Source organism: Dama dama, chromosome 5 (assembly GCF_033118175.1).
Source record: "Dama dama isolate Ldn47 chromosome 5, ASM3311817v1, whole genome shotgun sequence".
NCBI lineage: Eukaryota > Metazoa > Chordata > Mammalia > Artiodactyla > Cervidae > Dama > Dama dama.
Genome location: NC_083685.1, coordinates 103,128,186 through 103,148,861, shown reverse-complemented (window position 1 = coordinate 103,148,861; position 20,676 = coordinate 103,128,186). Strand labels below are relative to the sequence as shown.

The window sequence follows — 20,676 nt, the reverse complement described above, 5'->3', positions numbered from 1 at the left end:
ATAGTCAAAGAAGACTTTAATGGTCTCATATTCTAAGTGTATCGTACTAGGCAGTCCATCGGTTACTATCAACCAGACTACTACAGACTACTGACTACTAGGTGCCATTTTCTAACCATAACAGAAGAATTTACTAAAATTTAATAATGGCTCCCTTTCTTCTTGTTTTAAAACAAACTAAGTATATCATGCACCAACTAAAAACAACATGCACAACTCAAATCTGTCACTTGAAGTAACAACAGTGACACACAAGATAACAGCACTCTTCAAGGTGTCTATTACACTATGCATATGCTAATATACTACTGCTACTTATTATACTGTATGTAAAATAATGCAGAACTATGTGTTATAAAACAATACTGAATGTGCATTCTTTCTCAGAAAGGCAGAGATATAGCTAGATTAGACAGACATGTATTTCCACTTTACTAAAGCTGAGAAGGTCAAGTGGCTTGCCCACGACCAGAGTGAGGGGCAAGTCAAGGTCTGATTGAATGTGCCACACAAAGCTGATCTCACCATAGCAGAGATTTAGAATATTTCCCTGACTTGCTTGGAGGACAGGTAAATCTCACTGACTCTGAAAACTCAGATGAATGTAGCAGAAAGAACGGCCATTACACAGTCATCAGCAGTAAGGTGAACATCACAAAATTCACATTAACAAGAAGTCTACTGAAAACATCACTGCTACAAAACAAACTAACAAACAAACAAAAAAACAAAAGAAAACATCATTGCTATCCTTCAGTGATCAAAAACACCGACATCCCTTGACAGTCTTAACCGAGGATAAGGTAAGGAACTGTATCTGTTCAGGACAGCGCCACGAGCCAGGTTTCAAACGCAGCTCTGTTTCCCACCACCTGCACTCGTGTCCTGGGCGGTGTGCGCGCTACCCACCTTCCCAGTCTCTGCCGGGGCTCCGGGCGGCACCGCATGGGCTGGTCGAGCTCCGACACTCTAGGTCCAGCTGCTCCTGCCGTTGCCGCTGCTCCTCCAGGAGCGCCGACTCGTGCATGGCTTTGATGTGCCGCTGGTAGAGGGCGTAGCCGCTCACGGGGGTCCCAATTGGGATGTTACATGGGGTGCAGGAAACCTACAGGGAGAAAAAAATCTAAATACTCCAGACACCAAAAAGTAGCCGTTACCATCTGTTGCAAGTAACCCTTATTTCTATATAATCAGACTGCCTGAAGTGGTTCTACCATTTTTTTAATCAAAGTAATCTTCAAGCTTTATGCTTAAAATGCTAAACAATTACTTTCAGACTTGAACATGATATAAATCCCAAAGTTGTGGTAAGAGAAATCAAAGTCAGAAATCAGAGTATTTCCATCTGTTTAACTCAAGACGTTGAGCCCCTGGTAGCTCAGGTCTGGCCCACCCTCTTCCTGACCCTCATAGGTGCTCACACCCACTTCTATGGATTTAAATGTCACCTCTATGTTAATGGCTCATAAGCAAATAGTTCTGAGACATTTTTCTCCAAGTTCCACACTCACTGTCCTTAACAACTCCACTCAGAGATATCTCAAAGCACCTCAAAACTCACATTCAAAATGGAGCTTCTCATTTGCTATACCGAACACTTCTCTGGCTTCTTGTACAAAGCAGAACCCCAGCAGCTTCAGCCAGAAGTCTGGCGGCCGCCCTGGCCTCACCCAGCTCCTCCCCTCCACCACCAACTCCTTAAGAGGCCAGTTTTCTTCAGACAGGCCAGCCCCACCATCCAACACCACACTGCCATCCCTCCTGCCTTCCTTCTTGCTGCAGCCTGCTCCTCTCTCACAGTGCACATCACTCGACACCATGGGCAGCTTAGATGCTTGTTTTCTCTGTTTTCTCTCTCTCCCACCTCATAAAGAAAAGAATCCAAGCTGCTTTGTCCCAACACTAAACAAACAGCCCCTAACACAGCCCCTCACTTCATGAATATGAGCGTCCTGGGACTAGCAGAGAGCAGACCCTTTTTAGAACCTGTTATCTAAAGACCCACAGTTTTTTCCACTGCTGTAGGTAGGATTTTTCACTGCACTCATAATACACACATAATTTTCTTGCCTTTGGGTTTTAGCTTATATGTAAATATGCCTTTTTCCTTCTTTTACTATAAAGCAAAATGAACTGCATTGGTCCAATCAAAACATTATTTCCTACAAAGAGTCTTCTTTAAGTGTCTCTTTAACCAGGAAGTGCTCGTTCCTCTGAATCATTCATAGTATATTTTTCAACCTAACAGAGCATCACATTTTAATTCTTTTAAATTTTTATTGTGCAGAGAGGACATACTATACCTATGGCTAATTCACATTGATGTATGGCAGAAACCAACACAACATTGCAATTATCCTCCAATTATAATAAGTGAATTTTTAAAAGTTGAGGCAGAAAAAGAAACAAGATTTTTTTTCTATGTCTTATTATCAAGACCAATCTAAATTTTCTGAAGTCAAGGATTATGACATTTCACAAAACATAAAAAAATGTTACCTTGAACTTGGCAGACCCTCAATTTATGTCTATTTGGGTAAATCAATGAATGAACAAATGTTTTTTTTGGTGAGCCTATTATTTATCAGAGGCACACACTTAACTTTTACATACTGTCATGTGACCTAGGGAACAAATTTTTATCCTCTGAAATAAAGAGCTAGAACATAACTAAGTAAAGGATCAATACTCAAGACCAGAATTCAGGATCAAAAGGGAGTCAAATTCACAGAGATTAATAAGGTAAAATGCAAATAAAACTAGGTTTGGAACTGTATACTAAAGCTAACCATAACCTCTATAATTTATTCTAAACATTCAACATCTAGATATACTATTTACTCATTTATATTTACTATTATCTTATAACAAAACAAAACAAACACAAAACTTAGTAACATTTATGGCTAGAGCACTACATTTCTCTTTTTTCCTTAACTGGAAATGGATTGCTTCAATCAATTCTCACATGAATTCATTTCAAAAAGCAACACATTCATCAGATGAATGAATAAATCAAGTGTGGTCTATACACCAGTCTTAAAATAGAAGGAGAATTGATATGTGCCACAATATGAATAATCTTGAGGACATTAGGCAAAGTGAAATAAGACAGGCACAAAAAAACACAAATACTAAAAAAAAAAAAAAAAAAAAAAAAAAAAAACAACCCCAAATACTGTATGAGTTCACTTATGTAAGTAGCCAAATTTATAAAACAGAAGGTAGAAAGGTGTAGGGTGCTGGATGCAGGGGAGAATGATGGTTTAATGGATATACTTAACCCTACTGAACTGCACACTTAAGAGTTAAGATGTACATTTCATGTTATGTGATGTTTACTACAATTTAAAAAAAAATCAAGCACTGATTCGAAAAGAAATGTCTTTAAAGGTCTTTGTTTTCAACTCTACTTTTCTTACTCACGTTGAAAACTTACCATTGGTGGGATGACAGCAGCTCGATGTTGAAGCTGAGGCAGGTCCAGTGGGTTTGGTTTTATGGGTGATGAAACCAGTATAGACCCAGCGGGATTTAACAACGAAGGCTTCGAATCCATAGGAAACATTCTGAAAATGCAATTAAAAATGACTAATCAATATATTCTTATTGAAGACTTTAAACATACAATCACCATAATTCCTTGTAAGTTAACATGTACACACACACAAACATATATCACATTAACCTTACATATTTGAATACTAAGGAAAAAAATCTACAAGGCTAAACTTTCAGGTAAAGAAACCTAATGTTAATTTATAGGTTGATATTCATCTGCATCTAACCAACAGAACAGTCTGAACAAGGGCCATTAGGGAATGTCAGGTCCTAATTTACCATTAACATAGGTTACAAACTAGTGTTTTGCTAAGATGAGAGAGCATTTTTAAAACATCTGAATAAACCACCATCATTTTAAAATCAAGAATTTCACCCAGGGACTTCCCTGGTGGTCCAGTGGTTAAGAATCCGCCTGTCAATGCAGGAGACGTGGGTTCCATTCGTGGTCCAGGAAGACCCAACATGCCACAGGGCAACTAAGCCCACGAGCACCACCACTACCAAAGCCTGAGCCTAGAGCCCAAGCTCCACAACAAGAGATGCCACCTCAATGAGAGGCCCACGCACTGCAACAGAGAGCAGGCCCCACTCACCACAACTAGCGAAAACAAGCCTGCACACAGCAACAAAGACCCAGCAACGCCAAAAATAAATAAAGAAAGAAAAACAAACAAAAAAAGAATTTCACCCATAATTCCAGACTCCTGGTTTCTCATGAAAACTGGGGAGAATCGGCACCGCAGAGCAGCACTCCCACAAGGCAACCGCAGGTTGAGCTCACAAGGCTGCCCGTGCTCCCCACCCAGTCCGTGCTCCCCGTTCACCCTCTGCCATCTCACACTGCACCACATCACTCAGTTTCAGGACCCACACTTGAGTAAAGGATGTCCAGAATAGGAACTGGAACATTATACCTTACAGGCACCATCATATTTCCCAGTGTTGTCAGTTACTGGGGAAGGTGAACATTTGAAAAGGTATAAATGGGTAGGAAAACTAGAATGTGTAAAAGAAAACAACTTTTTACACAAAGAATCAAGATAATATTAAAGATACAGACAACAGAAAGTGTCATTTTGACAGCTTGGAAGCGAAGTGAACTAGAGGATCATCCAGAGAGTGCCATGTGTTGATAAGGAACGTCAGAATTTCATGACCACTATCACAGTCAGCCCTTAGGTGCTCCTCCCCTTTATGATTACTGCCATCCTAATTTTCCCTTCACTCATAAATTTATAAATAAGTCACTAAAACCAACAGCACAGAACACATAACTCTTATTTTAGATGATATATTTCAGTAAAGCATGCTTAAAAAAGGACCATACAGCTTGAATCCATTTATGTTTAAAGTTTGGAACAGTTAAAATCCACAGTATTGAGACATGAGAAAGAGTGCTAGAACCTTCAATTTTCTGAAAAACCATGGTTAAGTAGGAGCCCTATGTTATTTCTATTTTTGCTGATTAAAATTCTAGTATCTACTACATAAAAATCTCCTTGGAGAAAAAAAAAAAAAAAAAATCTCCTTGGAGAAATCATCACTGTTATGTTCAGTATCATTCTAGTATCAAGTCCCATTCTTAAGTATATAAGATGTACAATATACTGGAAATGGACCAAAAGCACAGTGACACCAGGACACACTACAGAAGCGGAGCTCTGAGCAGAATCTGGCTGTCTCCTGAGAGCCTCTTTCTTATTAAAAAGGGGGAAAACAGAAAAAAAGAGCTGAGTTGGGTTTCTGGTCAAATGACATTTTAGTCTAATTCATTTTACAATTTGCACCAATCAATTCAACATGGTACAAGTGATACTGTGATTCTAGGTGACTGCATTTCTTTCAAGGAAAAGTAAACACCCAAGAAACTGAGTATACTAAAGAAGGTAGTATCTACTCCTGTAAAATTTACTTTTTTTACAGCAATTGTTATAACCATAAAGATCGTATTTCCGTAATATTAATTTGACTAAAAGTACTTAACTTAATTTGTATCATACCTGTACTTTAAATTACAAATATGAATAATCTACAGTTTTAAGTGATACAAAAAGGTGATCATTACAATTACCACTAACTTGAATCAGATTATGCTTTCTAACACACTTTTCCTCCAGTCCCCATCTTCGCCCTCAGCATCTCTCACATCTCACACGCAGGCACTGCGGCCTTGCTCCGAGGCTGTTCCGTCCGAGGGCAGAGCTGGGGCCCCTGCCTCCCGCCTGCCCCTTCACCACATCACATGGCTCGGCCACCATAGCGGCAGGCAACTGCGGTTCTGGTCACAGCTCTGGGAGCTGACCGCCCTTCTCTGCTATCATATGGGATGTACCTAACGATTGATATGGAAAGAAGTTAAAGTCTTTAAAAAATAACGACTACACAGTTCTTTTTGGTTAATCAGATGACCAGCATCAGAACCCAACAGTAAAAGCAGACAGACTCTCTCACTGGCCAGTATTTACACAGGAGCAACCTTGGCAGCCAGCACCACCCTGGGTTCAGTCTGCGACCAGCAGAGTAAAGACAGGGGAGGTCAAGGAGGGAGCCTCACCGCTGCCTCTCGGGCTCCCCGTCCACGTCCTCGTCTGCACTGCAAGTGGCGCTGGAATCGTGGTCAGACAGGGGCTCAGGCCTCGGGGCGCTCAGCTGCTGGGCCACCCCCAGATCATCCTCTCCAGGCTCTGGCTTCTCGCCGCTCCTCTCCAGGTCTCTGTCTTTGAGGTCCCCTTCGACTCTGGATGGACTGCTTTCTGGCACTCGCATTTCAACATCCACAGCATCGGCCTTGGCGGCCGAGGGGAGGTCAAGAGCAGAAGTGCCTTCAGCCCCACGCTCCTCATGCTCCACCTCCATCGGCTCAGCTGTGTCCACTGTGATGCTATCATTCACCGGGGCTTCCACACTGTCATCCTCGGCTGCTTTTGTGCTCGCAGCTGCCGGCGAGGGAGAAGGCCTGGGCACGGCGTCAGGGGTAGCCTCCAGCTCGGCCGCAGCCTCAGCAGTCCCTCGAGGAGGCGCATTTTCAGTGCTGTCTTCGCCAGGCTTGACAGCTTCAACTGGTGAAGGAGAAGGAGCACTTTCTGTATCAGAACTATTTTCAGCACCTTAAAGATAATGATACAGCATAAAAATCTGATAATGAACACGTGTCAGGTGGTGACAGAAGCCATGCTTGAAAGTACTTGTTTAGGATGGGTTATCCTCCTGTGATGACCTCCCTGAAGTACCACAGCACTGGGAAAACAAGTTTTCTACAAAGTACGAAAGGGAAAGCTCAAATTGCCTCAGTCTTTGGAAACAGAAAGCATAAGAGCTTTTAATGTCCAAAAATAATTCATATGAAATTTGAAAAAGATAGATTAAAAAATAAAACTAAACCAAAAACATTTCCATAAAAGATGACATTTTGATTTATTTCTACCAGTCCTGTCTCTGCTTCTTTTAACCCAGGAGAGCTGACATTAGAACAGCAGCATCCAAAGAAGAACCTAATGCACTTTACATTTGTAATTCTAATTTTTCTTGTGGCCATGTTAAAAAAGTAAGAAGAGAGACAGGTAAAATTCAACAATAATTTTATTTAACCCAACCCAATATGTGCAAAATATTATCATTTTAAACATAACCAACATAGAAACCTAGTAATAAGGTGTTTTACCTTTTTTGGTACTAAGTCTTCAAAATTTGCAATTTCACATTTCAACACATCTCAATTTGGTCGACAGCTGTCCCTTGGTGTCTGGCGGGGACTGATTCCAGGAAAACCCCCACACCCAACCACGGATACCAAAATCCAGGGATGCTTATATATAAGTCCCTTATATAAAAGGGTGTAGTGTTTGCATACAACCTATGCACATCCTCCAGTACTCTTCACATCATCTCTAGATGACTTATGACAACTAACAAAACTTCTGTCTGAAGAGCTGTACAAACAAGGCAAATGCTGTGTAAATAGTTGCCATGGTGTGGAATTCTGCTTTGGGGCACCTTCTGAAGTTTTTTTTTTTTAATATTTGGACCCGCAGCTGGTTGAATCCGCATATGCGGGATCCTCCAGTGGAGGGAAGAATGCAATCACATTTTAAGAACTCAACAACCACATGTGTCCAGTGGCAACCACACGTGTGTCCAGTGGCAACCACACGTGTGTCCAGTGGCTACCTCACTGGACAGCAAAGCTCTAGGACAATATTACATAGGTTCTGTCATTTAATTTGCTGTAACACTGGTCTTTCCCACCGTTTGTTCCATCTCATACATGTACTTTTAATGCTTTTACCTAGATTTCACAAAGGAATTACAAATTCTCTATGTCTTACTCTGGACTGATATTCAACTCTCCCAAGTCTCAAATCAAGCTCTTTTTTAGAGTTTCATATCCAGCAAACAAACTAGGAACCCAGGAGTCATCTTTCACATGCTCCTCTCATTTATCTCCAGATTCTGCACCTTGATGAGTCATAGATTTCTCTCTAAAAATATCCCCCATGGAGAAGGGAATGGCAACCCACTCCAGTATTCTTGCCTGGGAAAGTCCATGGATAGAGGAGCCTGGCGGGCTGCAGTCCATGGGGTTACATGACTGAGCACGAGGGTGGAGGGAGATGGGTTGGTAGCAATAAACTGGTAGAACTAAAAAAGAAAAAAAATATCCCTCAAATCCAGCCATTTCTGTTCAATTTCACAACTGCCACTTGACTCCAGAAACGACTCTTCTCACCACCACCCCAGACTCCTCTCTACCACAAAACCAGAGTCAATTTAAAAGCCAAATCTTACCAAAACTCATTCCCACTCTCACTCATTCCCATTCCCAGCCTTGCTGCTCCCAGGATCCAGTCCCAAGCTGCTGGGTGTGGCCATGCTTGCGAGCTGCCAGCTCCCTCTCCAGCCCCGCCTTCTCTGTGGCCTTCTTTCAGTTCTGTGAAGGTCCATGCAACCCCCACCATTGACTACACACATTCTGAACAGCTTTCATCTACTCTTCCCTTTGGATATTAGATCAACTACCACATGCTTTAAAAAAAGCCTTCTATTGTGAAAGTGAGTATACTACCTAAAGCAATCTATAGATTCAATGCAATCGCTATGAAGCTACCAATGGTATTCTTCACAGAACTAGAACAAATAATTTCACAATTTGTATGGAAATAGAAAAAACCTCGAATAGCCAAAGCAATCTTGAGAAAGAAGAATGGAACTGGAGGAATCAACCTGCCTGACTTCAGGCTCTACTACAAAGTCACAGGCATCAAGACAGTATGGTACTGGCACAAAGACAGAAATATAGATCAATGGAACAGAATAGAAAGCCCAGAGATAAATCCACGTACCTATGGACACCTTATCTTCGACAAAGGAGGCAAGAATATACAATGGAAAAAAGACAACCTCTTTAACAAGTGGTGCTGGGAAAACTGGTCAACCACTTGTAAAAGAATGAAACTAGAACACTTTCTAACACCATACACAAAAATAAACTCAAAATAGATTAAAGATCTAAATGTAAGACCAGAAACTATAAAACTCCTAGAGGAGAACATAGGCAAAACACTCTCCGACATAAATCACATTAAGATCCTCTATGACCCACCTCCCAGAATATTGGAAATAAAAGCAAAAATAAACAAATGGGATCTAATTAAACTTAAAAGCTTTTGCACAAGAAAGGAAACTATAAGCACGGTGAAAAGATAGCCTTCAGAATGGGAGAAAATAATAGCAAATGAAGAAACAGACAAAGGATTAGTCTCAAAAATATACAAGCAACTCCTGCAGCTCAATTCCAGAAAAATAAATGACCCAATCAAAAAATGGGCCAAAGAGCTAAACAGACATTTCTCCAAAGAAGACCTACAGATGGCTAACAAACACATGAAAAGATGCTCAACCAAAAAAAAAAAAATAAGATGCTCAACATCACTCATTATCAGAGAAATGCAAATCAAAACCACAATGAGGTACCATTACACGTCAGTCAGAATGGCCACTATCCAAAAGTCTACAAGCAATAAATGCTGGAGAGGGTGTGGAGAAAAGGGAACCCTCTTACACTGTTGGTGGGAATGCAAACTAGTACAGCGACTATGGAGAACAGTGTGGAGATTCCTTAAAAAACTGGAAATAGAACTGCCATATGACCCAGCAATCCCACTCCTGGGCATACACATTGAGGAAACCAGAACTGAAACAGACACATGTACCCCAATGTTCATTGCAGCACTGTTTATAATAGCAAGGACATGGAAGCAACCTAGAAGCCCATCAGCAGACGAATGGATAAGAAAGCTATGGTACATATACACAATGGAATATTACTAAGCCATTAAAAAGAATACATTTTAATCAGTTCTAATGAGATGGATAAAACTGGAGCCCATTATATACAGTGAAGTAAGCCAGAAAGATAAATACCAATACAGTATACTAACGCATATATATGTAATTTAGAAAGATAGTAACGATAACCCTATATGCAAGACAGAAAAAGAGACACAGATGTATAGAACAGACTTTTGGACTCTGTGGGAGAAGGCAAGGGTGGGATGATCTGAGAGAACAGCATCGAAACATGTATATTATTAAGTGTGAAACAGATCGCCAGTCCAGGTTAGATGCATGAGACAAGTGCTCAGGGCTGGTGCACTGGGATGACCCAGAGGATGGGATGGGGAGGGAGGTGGGAGGGGGGTTCAGGATGGGGAACACATGTAAATCCATGGCTGATTCATGTCAATGTATGGCAAAAACCACTACAATAATGTAAAGTAATTGGCCTCCAACTAATAAAAATAAATGAAAAATAAATAAAATTTTAAAAGCCTTCTATCATTTCCTCAACAAAGCTGAACTTTGCTACTGATGCACATGTACTGTATATGTACCCACAGCACATGTACTGACTGCAGCTACAATTTTACTTTTGTTCACAATTACGTGACTCCTGGCTGTTGCTCCCATGAGCCTGTGAACACCATAAGGGCAAGGATTACACATTTCGCTTTTCATTTAGTCCTAGTGACCAGCACAAGGCTGAGGTCCTGGCACAGAGCAGGCTCACATACCTGATGCAGTGTGAAATGAATGAGCGGCTCTGAACATGTCTTTAAGTTTATGTCACCTTTCCTCTATTACTGGACCCTTGGGCTACTTTCAACGTGACACTGCTATGACCAGGATACAGAGACACTCACTTCAACATTATGTTTTCGATTATTTTCTTAAAACAGATTACAAGACAACACAAAAATTTACATCTCCCTAAAATGAATACATATAACTCCAATGAGAATCCCAACAGTGTGTAAGATCAATTTAAAATTTATGTGAAAAAATAAGTCCCTGAGAAAATTCAAGAAAATTAGAAAATGTTATCAGCATGGGAGAGACTTACTCCTCAGACACTTAAACTCACTATGAAGCCAATGTATTACAACACATTTGGGGCTGCCCCAGAGACAGACAAGACAAACCAGTGGTACAGAAGAGAAGGTCAGGAACAGGTCCTGATGGATGTGAGGAACTGATACATGCCAGAGCCAGTGCTTTAAATCTCTGAGGCAGGACAACAGCTAATGAGTGCAATTTCTCAGAACTGGTCCTTTGTGTGGAAGAAAAACACGAACGCTGCCTTACATAATGCAGAAAAAGAATTCCAAATGGGATAAATCCTTTTAAAACTCTTAAGAAGATAATCTAGCATGAAATACAAATAACCTCAAGAGATATGGAGAAATATTTTAAGCAAAATAGGAAACTCTGATGCCATAAATATATCGTTTTTACATAAAAAACAGTAAAAATAAAAACTTAAATGATCATATAAGAACAAATACTTTTCATGCATAACATAACATTTAATAACTTGACAAATTCATGCTTTCATTCATTCAAATATGTGCCTAACACCTGCCACATAAGAAGCTGTTTGAGGTCCTGGTAACCCAGCCATGGGAGAAGAAATCTAGGGTGAAACAGGCAATGAGCAAAAAACACTGGACACATCAGGTAGTAATAAACGCAGTGAATACGGAACTCAACTGAGACCCAGTGGGTACGGAAACATGAGAGCGCTCACATGACATCGCCAGAGGCCCAAAGGAAGTGGGGAAAGCACATGCCAGGAAGAGATGAGGATGCGGAAAAGCCCCTCACGTGGGGTTGTCAGCTTGGGAGCAGCAAAGAAGACAGTGGGCAAAACAGGGGAGCAGCCGCCTCACACCTGTCAGTGTGCTGTCATCAGGAAGACAAGCAGTAACAACGGTTGGGGAGGATGTGGAGAAAAGGGGGCCCTTAATGCACTGCTGGTAGGAAGCGAAACTGGTGCAGCCACTATGTAAAAGAGTATGGAGCTTCCTCAAAAAATTAAAAACAGGACTACCATATGATCCAGCAATTCTATGCCTAGGTATTATCTGAAGGGGGAAAAAAACACTAACTTGAAAAAACATATGCACCCCAACATTCACTGGAGCACTACTTACAATAACCAAGATACGGAAGCAACCTAAGTGTCCATCAATGGATGAAAGGATTCAGAAAATGTGGTATGTGTTTATGTGTGTATACACACACACACACATATATGTAAACATATATAAATACATGTCTTGTCACTTCTGACAACACAGATGGAACTTGAGGGCGCTGTGCTAAGTGAAATAAGTCAGACAGAGAAGGACACTGGATGATCTTACTCACATGTGGAATCTTTAAAAAGAAAACAGCACCAATGGAGAGAACAGACTGGTGGTTGTCAGAGGCAGGAGGTGAGGAGTAGGCAAAATGGAAGAATGTGTCAAAAGACTCAAACACCTAGTTATAAACTAACTAAATCCTGCAGATGTGACATACGGCATAATGACTACAATTAATTACACTGTGTTGTAAATCTGAAAGTTGCCAAGAGCAGACATTAAAAATCCTCATCACAAGAAAAGTAACTATGCAATGATGAAAGTTAACCAGACTTACTATATGATGAACTAGATTATTTCATAAAGTACAAGTACTGAATGATTATGTTGTTCACCTGAAACTAGTGTAATGTTATATGTCAATTTTCTCTCATTTAACCACAGTAAAAAAGAACAGAGTGAGCAGTAGAAGGGGCCGCCAGAGGCCAGAGACATAAGAAGGGCCAGTGCCTATAGGGAGGCTGCACGCCTCCAGCTCTGATTCTGAATGAGATGGGAGAAGCATCACAGGATGTGGAGCAGAGAGACCTGACCTGACTTGTATTTTACAAGGTTCACTCGGGCTGCTCTCTGGAGGAAAAAAAATATAATGGAACAAACAGCAGCAAGCAGACCAATCTAGAGGCCACCGCAAGGAAGGGACAGTGGCTCTAAGTGGGGTGGTAGCGATGGAGGAGAGGAGGAGATCTAAGGAGATTCACTCACACACCCAAGGGGGAGACTGGAGGGAAAGGGAGGTATGGAGGTGAGAGAGACAGGTCGGTTTCGGATGCTGTTAACCCTTAGGTGCCCAAATACAAAGGTTACACAGGCAGTTAGATGTGTGACTGGGACTTAGATAAGAGCTCAAGTCTCAACAACAAAAATAGAATCGAAAGACAAAAGCTCAGAAGAGCACCTCATGTGTTGTAAGGTCTAATGGACAGCAGCAATTATGGTTGGTGAAAGATGCTACCAGTGTTGAAAGGCAGACAAAAAGCCAGACTTCATCCTCATTTCCAGAGAGGGCAATGGCACCCCACTCCAGTACTCTTGCCTGGAGAATCCCATGGACAGAGGAGCCTGGTGGGCTACAGTCCATGGGGTCGCAAAGAGTTGGACACAACTGACTGACTTCACTTTAAATTTCATTTTCATGCGACTGGAGAGGGAAATGGCAACCCACTCCGATATTCTTGACTGGAGAATCCCAGGGACGGTGGAGCCGGGTGGGCTGCCGTCTATGGGGTCGCACAGAGTCGGACACGACTGAAGTGACTTAGCAGTGGCAGCAGCAGCATCCTCATTTCTATTCACACAGTGATGGAAGCCAAGTTCAAGGACAAACTAACAAGTCATTTCTCCTCCAAAGCCAGGAGGACATGTCAGTGATTACGCGGATGACATCATCTGACATGAACACTCCTTCGGTTATCTTCTTCTTTCAAGTCTCAGCGTTTTACCAAGCACCAGCCAAGTGTGAGTGTCTTTTTCTTCCCCCCTCAGAACATCTCAAAGAATGATTCAGACCAAGAGAAAATCTAAATTATGACAAAGGTTTGGTCCTTTTGATGTAACTCATCTAATTACGAAAGATACTCATATGGTCAGATGCCCATCTAGGAAGCCAACATGGAGACTTGGCCTCTAGCAGCTATCTCCACTCAGCCAAGCGCAAGAGCCTGAGGGCACAAACCCATGTGGCTTCAGGGTCTCCCTGAGCTGAGCAGTTAAGACCGATCAGCGCTCATGGAAAATGCACTGTGCTTGCTGCTCTTCTCTGACACTTCCCAAGTGAAATTAAGTCAAAGGAACTGGAGATCCCACCATTTTGGCAGCAAGTTCATTTCCTACTAATAGGAAACCATTCCAGATGTCACCATTCCAAGGATCTCCCTTATAGTTCAGTTGGTAAAGAATCTGCCTGCAATGCAGGAGACCTGGGTTCAATTCCTGGGTTGGGAAGAACACCTGGAGAAGGAAATGGCAACCCACTCCAGTATTCTTGCCTGGAGAATCCCATGGACAGATGAGCCTGGCGGGCTACAGTCCACTAGATCACAAGAGTCAGACATGACTTAGAGACTAAACCACCATCACCAGACATCACAATACACACACATGTACAAATGGCATGATGTGACCAGGCCAGTCCACATTAGAGCCCATGGAAACATCGCTGTCATACCAGGTTGTAATTAACCTGACAACCTCATTTGACAGTTTGGAAAAAGCTTCACACTAAGACAAAGAAACAGGAAGAAAAGAGAAGGAAAAGTTATTTCATGGTGTTCAGTTTTTAAGAATATGTCAGCCCACGCAACAGGTTTCCAGGTTCTGAAATAAACATACATATGACAAATAGACTTGGCCCTTGTTATGCACTGAACTGTGTCCCATCCCACCCCCAAATTCATGTTAAAGCCCTAACCCTCAATGTGACTATATTTGGAAATAATGCCCTTAAAAGGAGATAATAAAGGTTAGATGAGGTCATAAAAATTGGGCCCTAATTTAAAGAGCTTCCTTGGTGGCTCAAATGGTAAAGAATCCGCCTATAATGCAGAAGAGACCAGGTTCGATCCCTGGGAGGGGAAGATCCCCTGGACAAAGAAATGGCAACTCACTCCAGTATTCTTCCCTGAAGAATCCCACGAACAGAGGAGCCTTCTGGGCTAAAGTTCCTGGGGTCACAAAGAGTCAGACACAACTGAGTGACTAAGCACTAAAACAACAGATAAGTTTCTATTGTTTAAGCCGCCTAGTCTTGTGAAATACAGGCTTCATGTACATTTATAACCTAGGCAATATTGGCTACCAGTTACAACCCTACTGAAGTCAGCAAACTCTGAGGACCTCTTTCCAAATGCCAGCTACCCCTTTGGACTGCTTGCAGCCCCTCAGCTCGCCCCAGGCAAGTCTGCTCCACTGGTCTCTCCATTTTGGCAATACCACCTTGGTTTTCACAAAACCTCACAGAATAAAGTTCACTTATTGCTCAAAGTCAAAACCCATTTCAAGATAAATTTTTAAGTTTAAAACCCAATGATAACAATTTGTAGAGAAACCAAAATCTAGTATTTTTAAAATTCCTGGAAGGTATAGAACCTCTTAAGCTTAAAACATAAAAGCCTACAAAGGAAAATGCAAACAGCTCTAATTACCTGCGAAGCTTAAATTCTGGTAATTTAAAGATAAAATAAAAAGCAAATGAGATAGAGGAAATATTTGCATACATAAAACATGAACACGTTTAAGATATAACATATTAAAAGCTACTGGAATCATTGTGAAAGTCCCCACTTGAGAAGAGGACAGTTAAAAGAAATTCACAAAAACTTTAATAGTAATGTAAACTAAAGTAAATTAGGTACCTTTTTTAATTCGAAAAAAATCAAGAAAACATTTACTTTTTGAGGAAATTGCCATCAATTTTTCAAATAGCATAAAGGATTTTATTTAAGTTTCTTGACATTTTTTTGGCCAATGCCTCTGGGCCATTAATACATTTTTTTCATGAAAACATCAATATGACATGTTCAGCTTTATAAATGCTGACATAAATCAAGCTCGATAAAATAAAGAAAGAGGAAAATGAAACTGAAGCTAATGACTGAACCAATATGTGTGGCAATGATAGAGACACACTGAGAGCTTATGGACGCTGGCACTTAGTGTCTCAGGCAGGACTGCCATCCTTCAAGACCTTTCAATTGCAGCACCTGGACCATCTCAGGAGCTACATAAATACATGTGTGATTGAATGATAAATACACTGTGTTCTCATTTCCTGAATGAAGCAATTCCTAGACAGCCAAACAACTAAGGTACCCGTCAGGCGTGTGGGCCAACAGACGCCACAACCAGACGGAAGAGTGGTGGTACCTTCACTGTCCTCGGGGTTCTCCTCTTCGTTAGAGGCTTCAATGTCCTCGTCCTCCTGTGCTGAGACGGTGGAGGCCACGCTTTCACACTGAGATACGTCTCGCTCTTCACGGGGCTTCCGTGAGGCCTAGAAGAGTAAAAAGACTGTTACTTGGAATTTACATAACTGAAAGGAAAGAAGCAAGCCTTCTCACAGCTGAGCTGAGGCAGAAGGCGTACACTAGACCAGCAGCTGCATGTCCGACAAGCACCCTGGCTGGGGGGCAGTCCCCTCGGGGACCACTGACAGGCCTTGTGTGCAGATGGATCGCTTTTATCAAAATGATCAAAAGTCACATCCAAACTATTTTTGGAACTACTCATCACTCTACTGGAGAAGGCAATGGCACCCCACTCCAGTACTCTTGCCTGGAAAATCCCATGGACGGAGGAGCCTGGTGGGCTGCAGTCCATGGGGTCGCTCAGAGTCGGACACGACTGAGTGACTTCCCTTTCACTTTTCACTTTCATGCAATGGAGCAGGAAATGGCAACCCACTCCAGTGTTCTTGCCTGGAGAATCCCAGGGATGGGGGAGCCTGGTGGGCTGCCGTCTATGGGGTCACACAGAGTCGGACACAACTGAAGCAACTTAGCAGTAGCATCACTCTACATGGACAAACAGCCAAAGCTCAAAAGACTCCTGTTCTTCTCCCCCTCCAAAAAATGTTATTTTTCTAGTAAAAATAACATACACATTTATTTTCTAATAAAAATAATGTCATGGAATGTAGAAGACACAGAAAATTATGGTAAGAAAAATAAAAATTCCTCATAATGCTAGCAGCTAGATAGTCTCATCAGAAAAGTCTTTGAGTAGTGTGAAGATGTTAAGCTCATGGTGAGAGAGATGCATTTACCAAAATTTTAATTTTTGCCTAAAAGTTGGAAATTTTAAAATGGTAACCAGTATTAACGGATGTTTTCTTTCAAGACAGGCTCACTCATTTTCAAGAAAATGTCTGCAAACTTTTCAGGTCTGTAAAGTGTAGTTTTTCTGTCATTCTTTTAATTTAAAATGACATTCCATGAAAAAGGCGAGGTTTGTTTAGCTTGGAGCTCAAACAACCCAAGTGTGCCTTTCCTTAAGTGCTACCCTGGCCCAAGACAGTGCAGAGGGCTCTCTGCCCTGCCCACCATCATACAGACACGTGTGCAAGACTCAAGGTTTACCGAAGTCAAGTTTTATTTGCTTCACTGAGGGCACTAAGTGAAACTGCCATTTTACAAAAACAAAGCTGCAACTGCCTGGAGATGAAGAGTGCACTGAGCTTGGCAGTGCCACCATGGTCCACACTAAGGTACCAGCACTCTCACTCACAGCTTCTCTGACCCCAAGGATGCAAATGTCCACATAGTGGGAAAGGGAACATCTTAATATTCTTATGAAAACAAAATATTCATGGAGCCCTCAAAGGGCTCTGTAGACTCTGAGAACACTGGAACTTCCTTGTTAAGGCATTTTCAATAATCTCTAATAATCTTTAAATAATTTTTTCCATAGACTTCAAAACTTGCTGGTTTTTAGTCTTTACTCCATGGAGTCTCTGAGAAAACATCTTTTTTAATAAGCCAGATCAACTCATTCAATATGGTCAGCAGAACTCTAAAGTTTTCAATTCAAATTCCAAAATGCTCATATTTTTCAAATCCAGTTTACAGTAATTCAAAAGTACTGCACTGCCATTACTACTAACAGAAATTTTACTCTTTGGGCAATAAACAGAGTCAACTTGTGCCAAGAAACATAGGTAAGGCTACAAAAAAGTTTTCTTCAAAACCAATCTTTGAAGCACACACACACACAAAAAAAAACAATAAGTAAAAGATTCACCACCTCTGATATACTCACTTTCTGTTTATGCTGCTGCAAAAGGTTGTCAAGATTGTGCCTCCGTTTATAGTTAAAATAGAAGTTTTTACATTGGGCTTCACTTTTAGTTCCCACCATCTTTGCAATTGCGGCCCAGTTACGACCATGTTCCACTAGACCTGTATTTTAAAAACAAACCAAACATTAATTGAATAGTCACCTGATACAGCAAGCAAGAAAAATAATACAATACCCCTAAATCCTTGCACTCACCATCATTAACACTGTGTTTTCAGTTATTTATTGATACATTTCAATGCTTATTGAAATGTGATTGACATAAACTCATTAACAGCTCTATTTTTCTACCCAAAGTTCAAACATGCTCAATATTGGAAGGACGTGACCCTGTCCTTGCTGTGTTATCTCCCAGAGGACCAGAACAATGCAGACACACAGGGAGAGCCCAGACACTGTCAACTGTGTGGTTAGGTACTTCTAGATCCTGGGGAACACTGTATCAGCACAAGGTTAACAAGGCAATCAAATGTCAGTGATTAACACCACGTAAAGACACATACTTGAGGCTCCAGGTATAATCAACATGTCCCCAGTCCATTTCCAATCAAGGATCCCCTCGAAAATATCAACCAGGTTGTCTTAAACCTTCTGTAATACAATGCATCACAGGAACCTATTCAATCTGACTTCCTTCCAACAAATGACACACATATGCACACAGAAACATATGTGCACGAAATATGGGCATATAAACGCATAAACACAGAGATGTACATTAGACATAGGTGTATCCAAGCAGGAATTTCTAGTGCAAATGCAACAATTGGTGGGGAAAACATCAACTTTTCAAGGTTAACGCCAGTAGATTCCTTCACAATGAAAACTGAAGATCACCTCCAGATTCTGCCAGCATATGACAAAAGCTGAAAGGAAGGGGCCTGAGCAGTCAGGTGTGGGGATGTGCCTCTGCCCAGACCACGCTGTGGCCACATGGGCATCCGCTTACTGTGCTGTGATGGTCAGATGACAGCAAGGCATGTGAGTACAACCGTCATGGCAAACACACCTCAAATAAAACTATTCTGAGGACAGAACACTCTAAACTGCTGTATTTCAGGCAAAGTTTACATGATTCTTAAATGTGTTACTCATTACCAGCTAAAGAGAAAATAAATCTGAAATGTGTCACCAAAAGGTCAAGCTATTTGCAATAATTTCTCTTTGGAACTTCAAGGTAAATCCTTAACCCTCAAAAGAATTGGCTAAACTTTCTCAAAATTATTTTACTTAAAAAGTAATTTATTTATAAACCAATTATTTATCCTTTTAGAAATTTTAGCTAATTTCAAACTGTATGACCTGTACTTTATACAGGTCATTTATAAGCAAGAAGAGAAGAACAAAAAACCCATAGTGTTCCAGAGTAAAATGAAGGCCACATGCTACACAAGTGTCAGAGGCAGAACTCAAACATTCATCTGTCTGGCTGCAAAGTCCATGCTCTCATCTCTGAATCACAACACAATTTCTTAGCAGTTTGTAATAAAACTTAGCCTTACTAAATGCAAACTGAGGAAATAGTTATCATTCTATTAAATGCAACTTTTAAATAAGAGACTTTTTATATCAAATACCTTCCAAAACATTAAGAGCACTTAATCACAACTCTTCTGTAAAACTGAAAGTAGCTTACCTGCTCTCTAACAAGACATTCAAAATAAAATGAGAGAGTATGTTAAATCCCTCAAAAATGGGTCCCTCAAACAAGACACACTGGGGTACCTTACAGAGCAGGATACCATCAAAAAGACCTTCTAAGTGTACTTCTAAATTCTGCTTCCATTGTGGAAGAACTTTTTTTTTTAATTAAAAAGAAATTAGTTCCGTATCACTCATTACTAATAACCCTAAAAACAAACAAACTAAAACAAACCCGAAGAATCTGAACTACTATCATTTACCTTTTTTAGCAACTTCCATTTCTTCTTCTGTCCATCGAGAAGTTTCTACAGGTTCCGTAGAAACTGAAACAAAGGTAGAACTCAGTAAGTCAGAGAAAAATCATCTATAGATTATACAGAACCAAGCATATAATCTGTTAACTCCAAACATACCTCCACACTCTCACCAGTTATCTTTGTAAAGCACCAATTTAATTGCAACACTTGTCTATTTAAAAATCTTTGCTTTCTAAGCAAAACAGGATATAGTCAAAACAAAGCCCACCATGATCTGCCCCCATCCACCTGTCTAAATTATTTCCTTCATTTTATCCTTGTCATTCCCAGAACCTGCACTTTCTTCACATCAATATTTCATATAATGATAAACTTGGTACCACTGAGCCACCAGTGACAGGACTCATCATTAATATGATCCTTTTTTAAACTAATGAGATAGTCCCTAATAAGAGAGAAAAATGCCTGTGCTTAGACCCAGTATTTCCTTGTCTAAGAATTTATTCCTATGAAGGTTAATTTAACAGAAAGAAAATGCCATGTGAATCAAGTTTTTTTCATTACAGTGCCATCTATGTTAGCTTTAAAGGGGGATGAGATGGCCAACATCTCAAAGCTATCAAAAGTGAAAATAAAGACCACCCAGAAACTAGAAAACATTCATGACACGTGCCCAGTTAAAACCTCAGAAAACAAGGTGGCACGCACACTAGGAT

The 20,676-nt window shown here is 40.8% G+C and overlaps 1 protein-coding gene across 19 annotated transcripts in view; it reads right to left on the bottom strand.

Annotated features, from left to right (window-relative positions):
• The window catches only part of NCOR1 (nuclear receptor corepressor 1), a 115,291-nt gene that overhangs the window by 36,413 nt on the left and 58,202 nt on the right, over positions 1–20,676 (bottom strand). For 17 of the 19 annotated variants that reach the window (XM_061143562.1, XM_061143565.1, XM_061143558.1 and 14 more), the window contains 6 exons: positions 19,964–20,026; positions 18,021–18,160; positions 16,131–16,257; positions 6,119–6,671; positions 3,440–3,569; positions 910–1,105 (listed from right to left, as the gene is read on the bottom strand). In XM_061143562.1, coding sequence (XP_060999545.1) covers positions 910–1,105; positions 3,440–3,569; positions 6,119–6,671; positions 16,131–16,257; positions 18,021–18,160; positions 19,964–20,026 — 1,209 coding nt within the window. The remainder of the gene's footprint in view (positions 1–909; positions 1,106–3,439; positions 3,570–6,118; positions 6,672–16,130; positions 16,258–18,020; positions 18,161–19,963; positions 20,027–20,676) is intronic. The other 2 variants (XM_061143557.1, XM_061143563.1) reach the window with 1 other exon arrangement.